The sequence below is a fragment of the Pollachius pollachius genome (assembly GCF_949987615.1).
Source record: "Pollachius pollachius genome assembly, chromosome: 2".
Lineage (NCBI taxonomy): Eukaryota > Metazoa > Chordata > Actinopteri > Gadiformes > Gadidae > Pollachius > Pollachius pollachius.
The window spans coordinates 50,993,262-51,013,121 of record NC_136935.1 but is presented as its reverse complement, the minus strand read 5'-3'; the positions used below and the strand labels follow the sequence as shown (position 1 = coordinate 51,013,121).

Here is a 19,860-nt window from a genome sequence, read left to right as displayed (position 1 = left end):
GGGAGATCAAACTCGTCTTTTTCCAGACAAACCGTTTGCGGTTCCGTGTTTAGGCTTCCGATCGACACGGGAGCTTCGGATAATCAGTACTGATTGGGCCCCATGTGGTTCACGTTCAGCCAATCAGGGAGTTATAGTGTTCAAAGTTGGTAAAACGTTCAGCCAATCAGGGAGCTATAGTGTTCAAAGTTGGTACAACATCTCTGCCAAGAGGGAGAGAGACGTGAGCAATAGCCGATGAAAGGAAAGTTGTTAAACTCTTTAATACCTTCTTTATGAGGCCATCACGATGAATTGTTATCCTTGGTTCAGATCAGTTTATCGCAGCAGGCAAAGTGAGAGAGGGCATGTCTGTTACACTTTAATGTCAACCAAAGGATTACTTGTATATAAACAAACCTTTATTTATCACTTTTGAAACAACACTCATCCATATTTTTAATTATTTGTTGTTGAACTTTGTATGCTGATGTCACTTGTATTATGAATATTAAAAGATTGTTTCCAAGTACCATAGAAGACAATGATTAGTAAATTATGTGTTATATTAACCTGTATAATTATAAAGTTCAGCAGGGATTCTTTTCAACAGCGTCTCGGCGATGAATGAATCAGATCATTCAAAGACCTTGTTAGAGATGAGTGATTAATGTTTGTATATTCCTGATGAAAAGCCACAGAAATCACTAAACCTCCGCCTGCAGCGCCAACATATTGGACTGAGATCAGATTAGAGTATAGAAAGCATCAATATGTACATCACATCTTCCGGACGGCCTCATACATAAATCAATGAGGATCCTTCTGTCATCGCAATCACTACTGTACAAAAATCACTTAGAAAAGACGCAGGTGGAAAGGAACGCCGATTAATACACACGTGTGGAAGGGGGTAGGGAGGAGGACATATCGTCAAGGGCAACACTGAGGAGGAGGTGAGGAGGAGGAGACAGGGGGGGGGGGAGAGGGAGACAGGTGGAAGAGGAGAGGGAGGAGAAGGAGACAGGAGCATCTCCTGGTCTCACAGCTCGTTGTGGTCCAGGCCTTGGCGGGAGATCTTGTTGTTCAGGTCCTGCATGTGTTTCTTCATCTAAAAAAAAAACAACACAAACACAACAAGACATCAGCCGGCCGTTCATCATTTAAACCTGTGTCCTAAAGTACAGCGACAGTAGAGCCAGTCTTCTGGGCGCGTAACGTGTGTTTCTGTACCCCCCTCACCTTGTAGCCCATCTCCCTGGTCTTCTCCGACAGCGTGTTGTACTTGTCCTTGTTCTTCTGGATGTGCTCCGAGTCGCCCAGCGCCTCCACGTGCATCAGCTTCTGGTGGGAGAGCTCCAGTTGCTCCTGGTAGTGGCTGTGCTTCTCCACCTTGGTCTCAAAGTGCCGCAGCTCCTCCTGGGGGGGGGAGGCACCAGGCTGGTTAGGAACGAGTCTTTCCGATACCGATACCAGTTTCGGAAATTCCTCTGATACCGAACTATCGGAATAACGGGCATCGGCGAGCACGCCAAGTCTATGCGCCGGGCCGATACCATCACGTGACTCCTTTACTACACGGGCGGAGAACATCAAACACTACGGCGTTCTGCTGCGTTCGCTAACGGTCGGAGGTGGGAAGTCGGAATGGGAAACATCTCCGACCGACGTGCGTTCGATCTACCAAGTCAGAAAAAAACATGGACGCTCACGCTTAACTTCAAGAATTAAAATGGTAGATATAGATAAATCTAAATAATCGAGTTCTGAGAAAAATAATTTGCGACAGAACAACTATATATTGCCGTCATCGTAAGAGAACCCTTCAATGAGAATTAGTGCTTTTAGCAGCTGCAATGCTAGATGCTGTGTCGGTATCGGCATCGATGCTCAAGTTCAAGAATCGGAAAGGAAAAAAATGGAATCGGATCATCTCTAGGAAGGACGACACTCGGGACACCTAGGCGAGTGGAGCCGGGGAATCGGTATTCAGAGGCGAGCGCTGGGATCCATTAACAGTGACCTCCAAGCCTCCAAGCCTCAAATCAAGGAGGGGAAGACATTAAGGCAGCGGTGTCATTAATAGTGCAATCGTCCTGTGGGGAAGTCTGTGCGTGTGGGTCATTCCATTGCGAGGACGGGGGGGGGGAATGAGTGATGCCACAGCATTATTGAGCTTCTAGAAGGAAAAGCCTGGAAAATGTACTTTTTTTTGTGGGGGTTTGGCTCAGTCTCAGTCTGTGATGTTGTTTTGCTGTCAGTAAATGTCCTAAGAGTTAGTTTGATAATCCCTCAGTGTAGATGGCTGTGGCGCTACCCAATCCTTCTCTTTTCCAAGTCGTCTAGCAGGTTAAACAGTGTCAGGAAAAACACTTTCAAAGTTTGGCAGCATTTCGAAACCGTTGGTGATGATCCACAAAAGTCAAACGCAGAACGATGTCAACAGCAGCTGTCGTATTATACCACCGCAGCGGCGGCCAGAAGATCCTCTCTCTCCGTCGCGCTCTGAACTGCATTTCCCCTCGTCTGCTAAATGGTCGGTAACGCGTTCGCTCAATTTTCTGAGACGCATCAATCACACGCAGCTGAAATGACACCAGTCTAGCACTTCTACGTTCTCTCGGGGGTTTGTTGTGATCAGATGTGAAAAGAGAAGCTAGCTCAACCCCCCCCCCCCCCCCCTGCTGTGGACCACCATGGGACCTTATCGGCAGACATCTGCACAGTAGTCAGCAGAGAGACGCCGCAGTTCATCAGGTTTGATTTGTGCCACCTGTTGAGTTAAGTTATCCTTTAGTGTCCCTTTTCGGGGGAAATTATTTTCCCTGCTTTTGACACATCCGGGAGCCGGTGAACACACGGGGGCACACCAGAACTCCCGGAGCAGTGGGCAGCCGCAGTGCGGAGCCCGGGGGTACAGGTGGGGGTTTCCAGTGCCTTGCTCAAGGGCACCTCATCCGTGGAAGAGGACATTGGAGCGTAGGGCTGGGCGATTAATCGAATTTTGATCGCGATTTCGATTTTAGCGTCAAACGATCACAAAATTAACATAAATTGAGTTTTTCGTTTTTTTAAATTTATTATTATTATTATTATTATTATTTTTAAATGTTTTATAGAAAGGGCAGAACAGCTGGACACATATTTGTAAAGCATTTAGATTGGAACATTTTCTTTTTGACCATTTTGTGTTTTTTAAGGCGAAATTTCAAAGTTCTCAGTTACAAAAAATTTATTCGGAGAGACATTCTGAATAAATACAAGATGTTTTCAAACTCAAAAACAATAGTTTGAATAATCTTGATTTCAATATTGACCAAAATAATCGTGATTATGTTTTTTCCCATTATCGAGCAGCCCTATAGGAGCGAACTGCACAACTACTCCCCCAGTCCACATTTTCTTTTCGCCACCCTCCGTTTACCGGCCCAACTCCTTAACCAGTAGGCCACGGATGCCCCCCCTACAATGGTGATATCATGCTTTTTCGACATTTCCCATTGTTTTAGACTTTTATATGACGCATGTATACATGTTTTAGGTCTGCTAAGCTAGGACAATCTATGTCTGAGGCAGGAGGAGTATTCACGCCCACCAAGAACGGCACTCAATAAATGCGCTCGTTTGCGCTCAAACTTTACTTCCGTGACAGTGCGACGTAAAAAGGGGCGGTGCCGAGGTGCAGAAACAACCAATCAGGAGCGAGCGCTTAAGAGCCTCACCTTGAGAGAGTCCAGCTCGTCCTGGGTCAGGTTGGACCTCTTGGCCGACTCCCACAGCTCGATCACCCGCGGCTCCCTGAACTCTGCACACAAAGAGGGGGAGGAACCATCAACACAGAGGAACCATCAACACGGAGAGGAGGAACCATCAACACAGAGGGAGGAACCATCAACACAGAGAGGAGGAACCATCAACACAGAGGGGAGGAACCATCAACATGGAGGGGGAACCATCAACAGAGGAACCATCAACACAGTCGGGAGGAACCATCAACACAGAGGAACCATCAACACAGAGAGGAGGAAACATCAACACAGAGGGGGAACCATCATCAGAGGAACCATCAACACAGAGGAACCATCAACACGGAGAGGAGGAACCATCAACACAGAGGAACCATCAACACGGAGGAACCATCAACAGAGAGGAGGAACCATCAACACAGAGAGGAGGAACCATCAACACAGAGGGGAGGAACCATCAACACAGAGGGGAGGAACCATCAACACAGAGGAACCATCAACACGGAGAGGAGGAACCATCAACACAGAGGAACCATCAACACAGTGTAACCATCAACACAGAGGAACCATCAACACGGAGGGGGAACCATCAACACAGAGGAACCATCAACACGGAGGGGGAACCATCAACACAGAGGAACCATCAACATAGAGGAACCATCAACACAGAGGAACCATCAACAGAGGAACCATCAACACAGAGGGGAGGAACCATCAACACGGAGGGGGAACCATCAACACAGAGGGGAGGAACCATCAACACAGAGGAACCATCAACACAGAGGAACCATCAACAGAGAGGAGGAACCATCAACACAGAGGGGAGGAACCATCAACACAGAGGAACCATCAACACGGTGTTCACCCGACCCTGAACCCTGGAGCAGGAGGTCGGTGGACTGAAGGAATCAGGTTTGTTCTAGAGTTGTTCCGAGAACAATACCAGTATCGGCGAGTTCGCAAGTCTATGCGCCGATCCGATACCATCACGACTCATTCACTGCACAGAGAACATCACAAACACTACGGTGTTATGCTGCGTTCGTTAACGGTCGGAGATGGAAAGTCTTAATCCGAAACACATCTCCTCCGACCTACCTGCGTTCGAGCTACCAAGACATGGATGCTCGCGCTTAACTAGAGAGGGGGGGGGGAGGTCCTCACCACTCTCCTCGCTGAAGCCCTCGTGGCTGAGCTTGCGGAGGCGCTCAAAGCCCTGGTTCAGGTCCCTCATCTTCTCCTTCAGCTCCGTGTGTTTCTGCAGCACGGCGTGCTCCTTCACGTCGCCCTCCAGTGGGGAGATGACGTTCTTGTGGATCTCTGCAGGGGGCGAGAGAGGCCACAGCGGGGGAGACAGGGGGGAGGAGGAGGGAGGGACACAGAGGTTACAGGCAGACAGAGCGGCAGGGAGGATTTAATCGAATAACACAATGACAGAGAGACGGGAGGATGGAATTGCTAATAACCAAATGACTGTAAATGCCATTACAAATGTCATGCGAGTTTTTCAATATGAAAGCAATTAGCCCTAAATGATGGATGGCTGGATTTATGGTCAATATTTGCATGGGCTAAGGTAGTGGGTCCCCAACTTTTCCTGTCAGCCCCCCCCTTTGGTAAAAAGATGTTATTTGTACAAGATCATTTCAAGCAATCTTGGAAAGATTAATTTGTATTTGTTGCATGACGTACAATCAGGGAATTAAATCGATTCAAATGTACTTAATGCACCCCTAGCTCAGTAAAGTTTACCTCGGATCATTTTTACAGAACAGCAAATCCTCAAAACAAACTGCACGTAAGCTCTACGCAAACTGTTCCTGCTGCTGTCGGTTTCCAGATCGCACAGGTGCCCCGGGATTTCTAGTCTGAATGTATTCACATTCAGGGATGCTTTTATCCAAAGCGACTTACAATAAGGTACATTTCTCAGAAGAAAGAGAAACCACGATATATTGTTGTCAGCACAGTAAGGATGTTCATAGAACCAAGTACTAACAATCACTAGGTTAACTCATTCAGGGTAAGACAGCCTTCAGCCGTTCTGCTATAGTGTAGCTGAGGCTACACAGGTCATACACACACTCTGCCTGTGGACCCTCCACCAGTTGGAGAACACAAACACACGAAAAACAGCTTGTAGAGCCGCGTCGTTCTTGGCTCAAACCGGCTCATTCAGTTCATGTACGGCGACTATAAAGTCTGAGACTTCGTGCCCACGCCTAGTCAGCCATTTGAATAGTGTCTGTCAGTGGGTTTGTTTACAGCTCTCGTAGCTGTTGTTTGTTCTGCCTGGGCTTTGTTTTATACCGTCTGAACCTGAGCTCTCCCCCTCACCAGTACAATACATTTTCTGTTCAATCCAGGGGCGAAGTGAACTTTACTGGCGAAGCATAGCAACTACATTCGATATCTAGAAAAAATGCAGTTAATGCAGATCTAGAAACAAGGCAGTTAATGTATATCTAGGAACCATGCAGTTATACATAGAAACAACGCAGTTAATGTTTATCTAGAAACCATGCAGTTAATGGAAATCCCTCCTGAAGGAGGGATCCCCCACTCTGCATTCCTTCTATAAATTTCTTCCTTGCTAATTAAGGGAGATTTATCTCGCATTCTTGGGGGCTAGGGTCGGGGGAGGGGGGGGTGTCATTAATATACTGTGCAGCCTGGGAAGCCCTTTGAGACTCTAGCTGTGATTTAGGGCTAGACAAATAAAATAGAAATTAATTATCCGTCTCCCTGGCACCCCCTCCCCGACCCAGTTCCACCGAGCCTCCAGCTTAGGAACCACCAGGGGATGGGCTGAGTGGCAAACCGGTTCACCGCTTTACATTGAGGGCATTAATCAGACGCTGTTATCCAAAGCGACTTACAATAAATACATTGTAAAAAGAAAGAGAAACAACACTATATCGCTGTCGGTACAGTAAGGATGTTCATAGAACCAAGTGCCAAGCACTAACAATCGCTAGGTTAACCCATTCCCCGTATACAACAGCGATAGCTAGGGTAAGACGCTACACAATGCTAAGTTCTGTTTTTAAGTGCCAGGACGTACAACATACAATAAGTGTGAAAGAGGAGCGTGAGGGGGTAAGGGTGAGTCTTGAGTCTCCTGTGGAAGCTGGTGAGCGACTCTGCGGTCCTGACGTCGGCAGGGAGCTTGTTTCTCCACTGCGGTGCCAGCACAGAAGAGTAAAAGGGACTCAAAGGGCGTTTCACCTCTTACACTTGGACCGCGACACCGCGGATTGGATAGAGCCAAAACACGCTACCGGACCCCAATCTTCTCCCACTAAATTTTTTTAGAGTGGTGATTTTTCTCCACAGAATTGCCTATAAAACGGGCAAGTGAAGGATGGAAGGATTTACAAAAGGGCAGATAGATACTAGCGGCAGAGTGGATATTGGATGGATTCAATCTGATCGAGGACGGCCCGACCGGCGAGGTTCAGTCCAACGTCGCTGGTGCAGCCTCCTCCAAAGAGGCAGAGGGAGGAGAGGAGGTTTGGGAAACCGCTTACTTTCTTAGAGAACATTTAAAAGCAGGCCAATACCGAAATTAGGGAGTAAATCTTTTCCGATATCAATAATTCTGAGAGTATCCCAAATATAGATATATCGGCCCCAGAAGTATAAGTTAAACCGCGATAGTACGCGCTTGTTTGAGTCCAATGCTTCTCGGGATCGTGTTAAATCCCGAGAGAAGCATGGGACCAAAATAATTTAAACAGTTTAACTTATACTTTTGGGGTTGATCCAAGCCCATCCAACATCCACGGCCACATGAGACTCATGTAAACACATCCCTACTTCTAAGGACTGATACTGTTCTTCCAGTAAATGTGTAACATTAGAACCATGGTATAGGAGGTATGCATTTCCAACATCCACACCACAGGTCAAAGTCAAGGGAAAGCTGTGGTCTGGCCCAGACTCGCTCTCCTTCTCGCACAATCGGCCTGCAAACTAGCCGGCTCATCTTCTTTGTAATCCAGCCCAGATCGATAGCCCACAACTACCACATGATCAAGGAACAAAAGCCCCTTCGTCCTCTGACCTCCTACCCTGATGTCTGCGCCCTAATCCGAAGCCTTAAATCCTGGCACTTAATGTATGCACTTATTGTATGTTGTATGTCCAGGCACTTAATGTACTCACTTATTGTATGTTGTACGTCCAGGCACTTAATGTACTCACTTATTGTATGTTGTACGTCTTGGCACTTACAAATAGTACTTAGCATTGTGTAGCATCTTATCCTAGCTATCTTTGTTGTATACTGGGAATGGGTTAACCTAGCGATTGTTAGTGCTTGGCATTTGGTTCTATGAACATCCTTAATGTACCGACAGCGATATAACATACTTATTGTAAGTCGCTTTGGATAAAAGTATGACATTTACATTCAAAATCTAAATGTCAGCCACGCAATCCTATGCATCCTCAGTTCTGACCCAAACTAGCATTTGTAAAGGAAAGCATAATATATTTCAATAACTAATGTAAACAATTCAGAGGGACACAAATCCATGAGGAGGACAATATCACTCAGCAATAGATAGGTAGATAGGTACACAGGTAACGAATATCTCAATATCGAAGCAAGCCACCTCAAAGCAGGAGTCTGCATAACAAGTAGGTTTGAAAGGATGGAAGTGTTGCTAAAGTGAAACTCCCCTTCTGCAGGTGGAGAGTGGAAAAAACCTTCGGTTTCTTCCCAGACAACATTGAGCACTTTGAGGAACGAAGGCGAATATTCCAGGTGAAAACCCGCAGCGATGCAGCAGGCAAACGACACTCATCAGTCAGAGAGCGTCGGAGATGAGGTGGGAGCGATGCTATATGCAGCCGATTCGAGTCGGGATGTGACAGACAGCGGGGGTGGATGCAGAGTGTGGCAGAATGCGAGCAGTCACAAAGATCATTCTTCTAGCGCTCGACGGAGTCTGACGGATGTTCCTCAAATCAGGGAGAAAAAGTGAAGAAAGAGTCGACAAAACTAAAACAGCAACGTTGCAAAGGAGATATCATAACTCTAAGATTATGCGACAATGGATCCCTGATCAGTTTCTGCTAATTGCCCGGTTACTAATTATATTAATTGTTTATAAAAGGCTGGTAGTTTATGATCTTTTCTAATAATCTGTTCCGTGTGACACTTGGTTCTATGAACATCCTTACTGTACCGACAGCGATATATTGTTGTTTCTCTTTCATCTGACAAATGTACTTATTCTTAGTCGCTTTGGATAAAAGCGTCTGATAAATGTAAATGTAAAACGCTGTCTAGAAATCCAGTGGCTGTCTTAGCGATCTGAAAACGGACAGCAACAAGGACTGTTTGTGTAGAGCTTACAGTATATGCGATTGTTTTAAGGATTGCTGTTCTGTAAAAGTGATCGATGGTAAACTCTACTGAGCTAGGAGGAATAATACTATACAATTTATTCATCCAAGACCGGGTGGAAGAATCAGAACCAGAAGAGTTGGGGACACACTGCCTTTGCCCATAGCCGTTTCATACATTTATTTTAATGGATGAGTTTGTCATAACCAAATCAGATTAAAATGGGAGATACCAGAGGAGAGACCTGTAATTAATTTTAGCTTGTGTACAATGTTATAATTATGTATCATTGCTGAGCCTTTATTTTAGTTTGTGTACACTTTATTAATACTGTATAATTGCTGAGCTGCTATAATGTGATTGTGCCTTTGTTTTGTTTTTACTTTAGATTAAAGTCATAAAGAAACACATTTGGTTCTATCATACACATTGATTTGATTAAAAACAAGCAAGCACTCTGCTGTGAAAGTTCTGTATCCTCTCCTATTGAGACGTTGGCCCGTCTGTGACCCCTAGCAGATGTCTGGGCTGGCGTAGGATGACTTTCCACAGGGTTATCACGTCTTTAAATCTATAACTTACAAGCCAATAACTAATTTCCTTTCCCAGCCTATTCAGAGACATTTGGTAGCCTGGCGATATACACTACCATTCAAAAGTTTTTTGGTCACTTAGAAATGTCCTTATTTTTTAAAGAAAAGCACCGCTTTTCTCCAATGAAGATAACATTAAGTTAATCAGAAATACAGTCTAGACATTGTTAATGTGGTAAATTACTATTCTAGCTGGAAACGACTGATTTTTAATGGGATATCTACATAGGCCCATTTCCAGCCACCATCACTCCTGTTCTAATGGTACATTGTGGAGCTGATCGTTTTAATAGGTTAATTGATGGTTGGAAAACCCTTGTGCTGTTATGTTAGCATGGCTGAAGACTGTTGAATAAAAGTGAGGGTTTTCATGTAAAACATGAAATTGTCTGGGTGACCCCAAACTTTTGAACGGTAGTGTAGCTAACGCGTTATTAGCAAAGGGTTGTTAGTGAAAGAGGATGATATACTGTATATATAAAAGAAAGAAAGAAAGAGATGCAAAACCATCCTGGCTCCACATTTCTGCTGCATTGGTAGATGCGAGCAGCCTTCTGCCTCTGCATCAGACTGGCTCGGAGTGCGAGTCGTGTCACTGATTTGTGTGTCTCTGCTCTGCACCTGGATAAATCCTTGGTGCCAGCACTATTTTTTTTTAAGGTTGACAGATTATCAACGGTCACCTAATATTTCTACATAATGAACTCCCTTCAAATGTATTCATGAGCGGTCGAAGTGGCTGTTCGTTACTCACTGCAGTCGCCTGACCAACGACGAGTCGTAGAATTAGACTCCCGAATGGAAACGACTCGCGGAGGAATACACCCGACAACATAAGTCAGCTGGCTGATCCTACCGTCCCTGGGGGAATTATTTAAAAACGGAGAATGGAAAAAACCCTTTACCAGTATCCCTGGAAAAATGAGCGACCAAAACTAACTTATACTTCTTGGGGCCGTAAAATCCAGTTTCTGTCGGGCTCTAACTCCACAACTACCATGGCTTTCATGTGGACCCCGGACAGATTTGAGGTTGCTTGCTTCAATATTTAAGTATTTCATATCCTTGCAAGAAAACCCCACCATCCATATTTTATTCTGGATTTATGCTGCACCTTAAACTTATGTGAAAAGATGGAGAGGCTGGGCGTATATAACCCCTCCCGCGCGATATTGCTATAAAATCTAAACATTATAGAGTTTGTATGCATCCTACCTTAATATTTCGAGTACCCCTTTCCCCCCCAAAAAAACTCTTACTTTGATAAAAGTCACCCCAATCGAGGTCATAAAATCAACGTCCCCCAAAAAGAGAGTGCTTTGCATTCCGTCTAATAACGGTTCTGCCATTACCCTCTAAAACACATCAAAGCCAGACACGAAGCTGAGCTGTTGCTTTGCTCAGCAAGAATCCATTTTGAACCCCAACGTCTATGCAAAAGGTACAATAATGAGGAAGATTTGAGTGTTTGAAGTGTTGTGTTTTTGCTGAACGCGATAATTTCCCCCTCGCGGCGGCAGGAGAGAGGTTTGCAGGACCTTTGAGTCGTTCGATCGGGAGGTGCGCGATGGGGGAGACAGACTCTTGCTGGGCCTGTTGTAAGATGCACTGGTGATGGGGGAGACACACTCTTGCTGGCCTTGTTCTTAAGATGCAACGGCTTCAGAAGAACCCGCTGGCTTGAGCTGCTGGGGGTACGACAGGGAGAGGAGATAAATACGGGGAGCCATGTGGGCCGGCTCCACTGTGCTCACCCTCTGTGCGGCTCACGGTGTCCATGACGATGTTGTACTCGTGGATCTTGTCCTTGTGATGCTGGAACTCTCTCCGAAGAATCAGCAGCTCCTCCTCCAAGAACTTCCCAGAGCTCTTGGCCTGGCAGGGAGGAAGGGATTTGTAGTTTATACCAAACATATAAAAAGGCAGAGAGGAGGACATTTGCAGTTTATTAAATTTTAAACAGTATATACAAATATATGATTTTCAGACACACACCTTGTTCCAGAGTTTGTCAAGCCTGGGGTCGTCAAACGTGTCGCCCTCCTTGGTGTCGTGGTCCTTGAGGGAGTTGCTCTTCAGCGACCGGCTGTCCCTCTTCCCGTCCATCTCGTACTTGGCCAGGATGACTAGAAGGCATCACAGCAACAACAGACAGGTCAAACTACAGAACACCACAACACAAGTCAAACTACAACAAGTGAAAACACAAGTCAAACTACAGAACATCAAAACACAAGTCAACTACAAAAAGTCAAAACACAAGTCAAACTACAGAACATCAAAACACAAGTCAACTACAAAAAGTCAAAACACAAGTCAAACTACAAAACATCGACACACAGGTCAAATTACAGAACATCAAAACACAGGTCAAACTACAACAAGTCAGAACCTTCAAAACATCAACAAGCCAAACTCAAAAACACAACTCAAACTGCAAAGAATCAAAACATAAGTCAAACTCCACTGCATAACAACAGTCAAACTACACAGCATCCAGTCCCTCCAGGAAATGCGGTGTTTTTTTGTGATTGTTGCGGCCAAAAATCCTTGATTATGCGGAACGTTTTCTTAAAAAATGCGATGAAATATGCGGCATATTTAGGCAATTTTATGCGATGAAATTGCGGGAACTTGCGAAACAATGCGGGAACTTGCGAAAAATGCAGCTTTTCAATGACGTTCACTTCGCGTAATTACGTCACTTCATAACGTTCCCATGGCAACAGGGGGAAATGGCTGCTCTTGTGTAAAGTAAACGCAACATTTTTCAACTTTCTGCTAAGATATATGTGACTTTTTTGCAACGAAAATGCAGGGATTATGAAATCATGCAAGCCCCACATATTTTGCGCGGAAATCGGCAATTTATGCGGTGAAAGTGCGGCATATTTGAAAAAATGCGGCTCCCGCATGAATACGTGGACTTTGGCTGATTATGCGTTGAATTATTCGATCGCATAATCGCGTTTTTCTGGAGGGACTGAGCATCAGAGCACAAGTCAAACCTCAAAATGTGTTAAACATAAATTACACTACAAAACATTCCAGTGTCAAACATGAATCTATAAAGGTGTATAGTGGTAGAACCCTCAGCTAGGTTGGTTCAGAGGTCAGAAGAAGCTGTGGCGAAAGAATGCTACGGCCTACGTGACCTTGGTCAGCAGTTTCAGTTCCTCAACCTCTGAATAAGTGTTCTCCAACCAGTAAAGATGTCACTGATTAACTGGGGTCACGATGTGGGCCTACCTGCTCCCAGTCCGTGGCTTCAAATGTCACACCGATGCAAAATAGTCTTTTTTTTCCACCGTTTACAAAACTAGAGGCTAAAAACATTTTACTTTGACATTACTACGCTTTTATCCAAGGTGAATTACAATGTCAAAGTCCATTTGTCCGACGAGGGAGAAACAACAATATATCGCTGTCGGTACAGTAAGGATGTTCATAGAACCAAGTGCCAAGCACTAACCATCACTAGGTTAACCCATTCCCTGTGTACAACAAAGATAGCTAGGATAAAACCCTACACGATGCTAAGTAGTATTTATAAGTGGCAGGACGTACAACAGACAGTAACGCCTTGTTCATACTACCTCCGTCCGTCAACGGATCTCTTTGACTTTGCATGGGGCGCTCGCTAAATGCATTGTGGGTCCGTCCGTTCTTTCGGCCAAAAAGTTTAGAAATGTTCAACTTTTCAGGCAGCGATGGATCCGTCGGCCAATCAGACTGCGTTATGCAAACATACGCAAGGACACTGTCCAATGAAATCGCCTGTGTAATACAAGCCGGAAGAACACATGGATACGTCAGAAAGCCCCCATCCGTCGACGGACGCATGCAGTGTGAACGAGGCGTAAGTGCGTAAGAGGGGTGAGGAGGGGGGCTATGCAAAGTGTAGGTGAACTCTGTCCAACTCTTCACTTGTCAAACTCAAATCGAGTTTAAATGAGCTTCACAACGGCCAACATCAGACCAATTCAGCATCTCTTACCACCACGCACGCACGAACGCACACGCACACACACACTTAATCTCCAAGGTTCAACTGAAGATAGCTCCTTCGCTCAGTAAACGTCGCCTCACCGTTGAAGTTCTGTCTGAGCTTGGCCTCCTTCTCCCCGCTCTCGTCCAGCCCTTCCACCTTCAGCTTCTTCCAGTGCAGCTCGTCCTTCTCCTGGATCTTCAGGTCGCTGTGGAGCTCCGACAGGCGAACCGGGGCCAGCTGCATCTGACGGGTCGGAGGAGGAGGAGAGGAGGACACCGGCGCGGTGGTCAACTAAAGCTTCATTATCATAGTAAACCATAAGCACAAGAGGAGGATCAACATCCTGCTATGGTCGATAGGATTTGAACTACATAAAGCCTAATCAAGAGGTTGGACGGCCTCATAGTCGTTATACTGTGATGTGAAACAGAAACGAGGGAGAAACAACAGAGGACTCTGCGGTGGTCAACATCAGACCAGGGAGCAGGCTTCAATTCACTCAGAATGAAGCATTAGCACAAGGGGAGAATCAACTATACATCTGTAGTCGATAGGATTTGATTTAGGCAGCGTTTGAGCCCTAATCTAGAGGTAAGTCGTCCTCATGGTCTACATTGTGACGTGAACAGACATGTGAACCCCCGGTGGTCAAACAGTGAGCGGGCTCCATTTCATTCAGAAGGAACCAGAAGCACAAGCCTTGTGCCCGTGGTTTATTATGAATGAAGTGAAGCCTGCCGATTGCTTCAATTGTGCAAGGGTTCAACATGGCCCCTCAAACAAAATCCAATCAACTACAGAGGGATCAGGAATCTCCCTGCATAGCATCCTCCCCTTGAAGGCGGTGGTAACCAGGCAAGGCTACGGACATCTCGTCAGGAGCAGTCAGGGTGAGGTGTCTCGCTCAGGGACACCTCGACACTCGGCTAGGAGGAGCCGGGGATCGAACTAACTATCCTCTGGTCTAGCTAGCCAACCACCTCAAGCAAACCCCGCTCTACCTCCGGAGCCACACGGCGCCCCACTTAAAGCCCTTCAGTGTGCATTCTGGTGGACGGGGGTGCTCGGCTCCTACCCTGATGGCCTTGTCCCAGACCTGGTTCAGCTTGGAGATCCTGAACTCGACCGCTTTGCCTTCACCCCCCGCCGGCTTCTGCTCGTTCTTTTCCCGGGAGTATTTCCCCGCCATGACCACCCCGGAAACGAAACACAGCACGGCTGTGACACACTGTAGCTTCATAATTATGGACACTAATGCCTCCTAATACTGGAGAAAGAAGCTCTAATTCAAAAGCTAAGGGGGATAAATCCAGTGTTCGCGTTCAGCTCTCTGGCGGATGCCCCGGTCATGTGTTTTCAAGGAGGAGGGCGTTCGTGGACATGTTGCATTGTGGGATCTGTAGTTGTGGTTGAAGCGCGTACTCGCTGCTGGCAATTCAAATGCAAATATTATTAAACTACAATTTGAAGGATCGCAACTTCAACGGCAAGCGGTTTCCTAGTAACGGAGACTGCGAGACCCCTGAGCAAATAGGATGCGTCCACGCATTGAGTGGATGGTTTGGGTCAACTCACTCAATCCAGTCCAATTTCTGGATTAGCAGTAGGAGTAGACCTACTTAGATTTATGTATGTTGCTAAATGGTTGCACATTTTAATGAATATAAATAAATCAGAATAAATAATGAATATGATAAAGTTGTTTTTTAAATGGTTCGTATTATAGAACAATGTTTTTGGAAGAATACCACCACTAAAACCTTTGTCACACGCAGACACACACTCACACACACTCTCTCACACATACACACACACACACACAAACACACACACACACACACACACATAGACACACACACACACATACGCACACACACACACACACGCATACGCACCCCCACACGTACACACACACACACACACACACACACACACACACACACACACACACACACACACACACACACACATAAATTTATCAAATGGTTTGATGAATTGTCTGTACTCAAACGATTCATGGACAATTTGGGTATTGAAATGTAATGTAAAAAAAGAATGCAAGGATTATAGGAAAATTTGTTTCCTTAATCTACCAATAAACTGAAACCAGTAAGCAATATAGGGTCACATGACATACATTTCATTTAGTTTCAGAGGAACTTTAACAAGGGTTCTGTTGCCATAACGAGAGAACTCTCATAAAGTTACGTCCTGTTATGTATTGTATGTTGGCAACTGGAATGTTATCAAAGTATTATTGCTCAAAATATTAGCACACAAACACTACTGAAGGAAGAAAATCTAACCAAGAGCAAAAGTTATGGATTGTAAGTTGATTATTGTAAATTTTGATTCGCAACAATGTTAGTGTAATATGTTGTGTAAATATCAGGTTTGAATTGTTATAAGAGACTAAAATGATTTTAATTGATAGGCCTATTATTGCTATCAATGAACATACTCTTTTGGCAGGTGTTCGCTCATTTGTTGTACCTCCGAGTTGTTTCAATGCAATGCTTGTTTATAATAATTGTTTATCTAAAAATGAAATCCTCTGTAATTGTGATCCTTCTTCAATGCTAATGGTTGCTTGAGAGTTCATCTCTTTTCAATGGACATTTTTAATTAATATGCTAACTCAAGGTTAGCCCATGGGGATAATTAGTTCGAATTATACTCAAGAGAAATTGCCTTGAAAGGTACCTTTTTCATGCATTGCCAAATATTATTCTACATTTCTATAATCATACCTTTCAACTGATTACTTCTGAACCATCCAGAATAATTATTTCTTTCCTTTCAGCCAAACCTAACTAAACATAACATAACATAACATAACCTCCTCTGACTTATCTTTAATCAAAAAGTCCAGTCAGGTCTCCTAACACCAGAGATGGAAACGTTCTTCTCCCCTCCTCCTCACTCAGACCTGATGATGGACATAGGAGGGCACCATCTGCGCTGCACAACGCAGAGACGCAGGAGGTTGATGGACTTCCTCAGCGATACTTGCTCCAGGGTCAGTGACACCCCAAATATCAGTATAGATTTTTCAGAATGATCCGCAGACTCTAACAAGGTTTTTCTTTATGCTGCACTCGTCACTTAATCATCAGGTTATCATGTAGTCTGTGTCAAAAGTGTAGATATTTGTTGGGTATCTGGTTTGAGGCACTGCGTCTTTCACCTGATGTATTTTGATCCTGGTGAACGCATCTCTGGTGAAGGATGAATGCCTGCTCTTGGGCTCACTTCCAATAATAATCTCTCTCTGTGATCCCTCCATCTCAAAGCAAGGAGTTGAACAAATATCTTCTTCAAGTCTCATAGAGCTGCTCAGTCTTTCATTCAAAGGTCAGCTCGAGTATCTCTGAGATAAAGTTGGAAGCCGATTTAAGCACATATTAGAGAGAAAGAAATGGAAGAGAAGAGTCACGATCCGTGTTGCGTCGCGGGTCAGGGGGGATATTGTTTAGGACACTTTTCACTGATGGTTAAGTGAGCGATTGAAACGACCCCACAGATCCTGAGTGAGTTGGTACTTGATACGTTTTAAAAGCAACCGAGGCGGAGCAATCTACTCGGATTACATTATACTTAAGCGGTTAGCTTGAAGTACATTTCTACATGACCTTGAGTCAACTCAAGGGAAGAGAAGCTGCTTTGTTGCGTGAAAGCCTTCTCTAACATACTGGAGAATAGACAATACAAACTGATTCCTCATTACAAGAGGCCCTCGGCCTGTTCTACGCAGCGCTAAAAGCTTTTAGTTTAACCCATTAGGATACAGTGGAAAGAAAAGGAAGGGCGATTCTCAGCACGACTAAAGTATTATTAACCAATTGTCTGTCTGTCTGTCTGTCTGGCTGTCTGTCTGTCTGTATGTCTGTCTGTCTGTCTGTCTGTCTGTGTATCTCTCTGTCTGTCTGCCTGTCTGACTCTCGGTCTCTCTCTCTATTTGTCTGTCTGTCTGTTTCTCTGTCTCTCTGTCTGTCTGCCTGTCTGTCTCTCTTTCTCTCTGTCTCTCTGCCTGTCTGTCTTTCTGATCTTCTCTTGATGAATCAGAACGTTAATAAGGTAATGTACAAGACATACGACAGCACAAGCAGCAGTGTTTACAGCCCTGTTACATCAATCCCCAGGTTCCTTCCGGAACCTTCTGGTCCACACAGGCAGTCCAGAGGACCCGGGGTATTAGTAAGAGAAGTAAAGAGTGAGAGAGAGCTAACCAAATTAAAGACAGAGAGAGAGAGAGAGAGAGAGAGAGAGAGAGAGAGAGAGAGAGAGAGAGAGAGAGAGAGAGAGAGAAGGGGGGGGGAAGAGAAAGAGAGGGAGAGAGAGAGAGAGAGAGAGAGAGAGAGAGAGAGAGGGAGGGAGAGTGTGAGATAGGGGGAGGGAGAGGGGGAGAGCAAGAGAGGGAGAGAGAGAGGGAGTGAGAGGGAGATGGAGGAAGAGAGAGAGAGTGGAGGGAGTGAGAGAGGGGAGGGAGCGAGGGAGAGAGAGAAAGAGAGAGAGAGAGAGAGACCGAGAGAGAGAGGGGGGGAGAGAGAGAGAGGGTGAGGGAGAGGGGGAGAGCGAGAGAGAGAGAGAGAGAGAGAGGGAGGGAGAGTGAGAGCGAGAGAGAGAGGGAGGGAGAGGGAGATGGAGGGAGAGAGAGAGAGGGGAGGGAGAGAGAGAGAGGGAGTGAGAGGGAGATGGAGGGAGAGAGAGAGAGGGGAGTCTGGGCAGATGGGAAGGTTGGTGTGAGGGTGAATCCTAATTAAATTAGAGATACATTCAATCACTGGCCAAGAACAAAACACAATCATTAAGGCCAAACTATAAACAACAATAAACTGACTATCATGTTGTTATCAACACTAATTGATCCAAAGGGAACACCAATTCAGTTATATTGTCCGGAAGGAATAGTTTCTTTTGTATTTAATGGTCCCCTGCAGCAATTCTTAAGCGCTAGGAAAACATGTCCCAAGTAGCTTGTTGTTTCTGCACCAAAAAGGAACACTGTTTCGCAGAACCTCCATAACTTTTTCTTTACCAAGTCTCTATTACAGTTTTTCGCTTTGGTACATTTCTCGAATCAACCTCAACATTTGCAAAATAGTAAATGCATTTCTCAAAACAATTCGTACAAATAGCAATACACCCTGGATTACCTGCAAAATCCATTCTCATACTCAAAATCGTTAGTTCATCTCTCAAAAGTAAATATCTCCGTCAATGAACATGTCAGTGCCATCAGAATGACAAGTCCTTGTGTCATTGTGTACGGATAAGACGGATTTCTTAGTCATGTTGTCAATATAACAGTGTACTCTGGAGGGATGTTCTGATGTAAACTATGGCTAAAGTTTTGAAGACAATTATTGTAAATTGTAAGTTACACCTTAGTGTATGTGGGAGATTGATTGCAAGAGACTGGACAAGATTCACGTGCACGCTTTGACTGTTTGTACTGTCATTTGTTGACAGACCATGTCATTGCTAGAAATGTGAACATAGGACAATCTCCTTAGGGTAAACTGTACATGCATTGCTGTAGGAATACAGTGCAGTCTTCCTACACCTCCTTACGTTCCTGTCTGTTGGACCACAAATTCTCATTCTCACGCAGCCTCACTCCTCTTCCTCTTCTTCTTCTCTCTGGCTGTTGACTCCGTCCAATTCCTTGTCCTTCCATTGTCAGACAATGTAACATTGTGTTGTGCTCCAGCTATATATACACTTGCCAGTTCATGGTTCAGGAGATGCACCTTTGAGCTATTTCAGTAAACTGGTTGATCGTTGGTTGATCTAACACTTCACACATTTCCTTTCTTTAGAGAAAGTCAAGATTCACCTGGTAGCAATTTACCAATTCAGGACAGATTTAGAAAAAAGTCTAATGGAAATGTATAGAAATATGCTTGACATATTATGACAACTTGTTCAACCATTTTGCATGTACAGGCTTATGCAATGAACTAATGCCTAAATGTTGTGGGGGTGAGACTATTCAATAGAGACCCATAACAATACATTTTGATCAACATGACATAAGCAATTGATAATGTAGGAAAGACTAGAGAATTGTACATAATCATTTGCATGAACGTACCGAAGCATTTGCAACTTTTTCAAAGAAATGAGAAACTGCTTTTTTGATGCACAAGTGACACAATGATGTGAAGTTTGAACAGGAAGTTTTGAGAATTT

General features: G+C 44.8%; 1 protein-coding gene across 1 annotated transcript; it reads right to left on the bottom strand.

The window, feature by feature from the left end:
• Positions 1-385: 385 nt before the first annotated feature.
• Positions 386-15,003, bottom strand: lrpap1 (low density lipoprotein receptor-related protein associated protein 1). Its single transcript, XM_079731091.1, has 8 exons — positions 14,741-15,003; positions 13,764-13,908; positions 11,670-11,800; positions 11,429-11,549; positions 4,890-5,045; positions 3,702-3,784; positions 1,222-1,398; positions 386-1,090 (listed from the first exon to the last, which is right to left on the bottom strand). The coding sequence occupies exons 1-8, from the start codon at positions 14,903-14,905 to the stop codon at positions 1,022-1,024; spliced, it is 1,047 nt and encodes a 348-aa protein (XP_079587217.1). The 5' UTR covers positions 14,906-15,003; the 3' UTR covers positions 386-1,021.
• Positions 15,004-19,860: the final 4,857 nt, after the last annotated feature.

Bases quoted from the DNA above. Each gene is read 5' to 3' on its own strand.
- lrpap1 (XM_079731091.1), bottom strand. From the start codon at position 14,905: ATGAAGCTACAGTGTGTCACAGCCGTGCTGTGTTTCGTTTCCGGGGTG. The intron at 5,046-11,428 runs GTGAGCACAGTG...CGCCCCCTGCAG, and splicing joins CACCGTGAGCCGCACAGAGG to AGATCCACAAGAACGTCATC. The intron at 3,785-4,889 runs GTGAGGACCTCC...CTTTGTGTGCAG, and splicing joins GGGCTTCAGCGAGGAGAGTG to AGTTCAGGGAGCCGCGGGTG.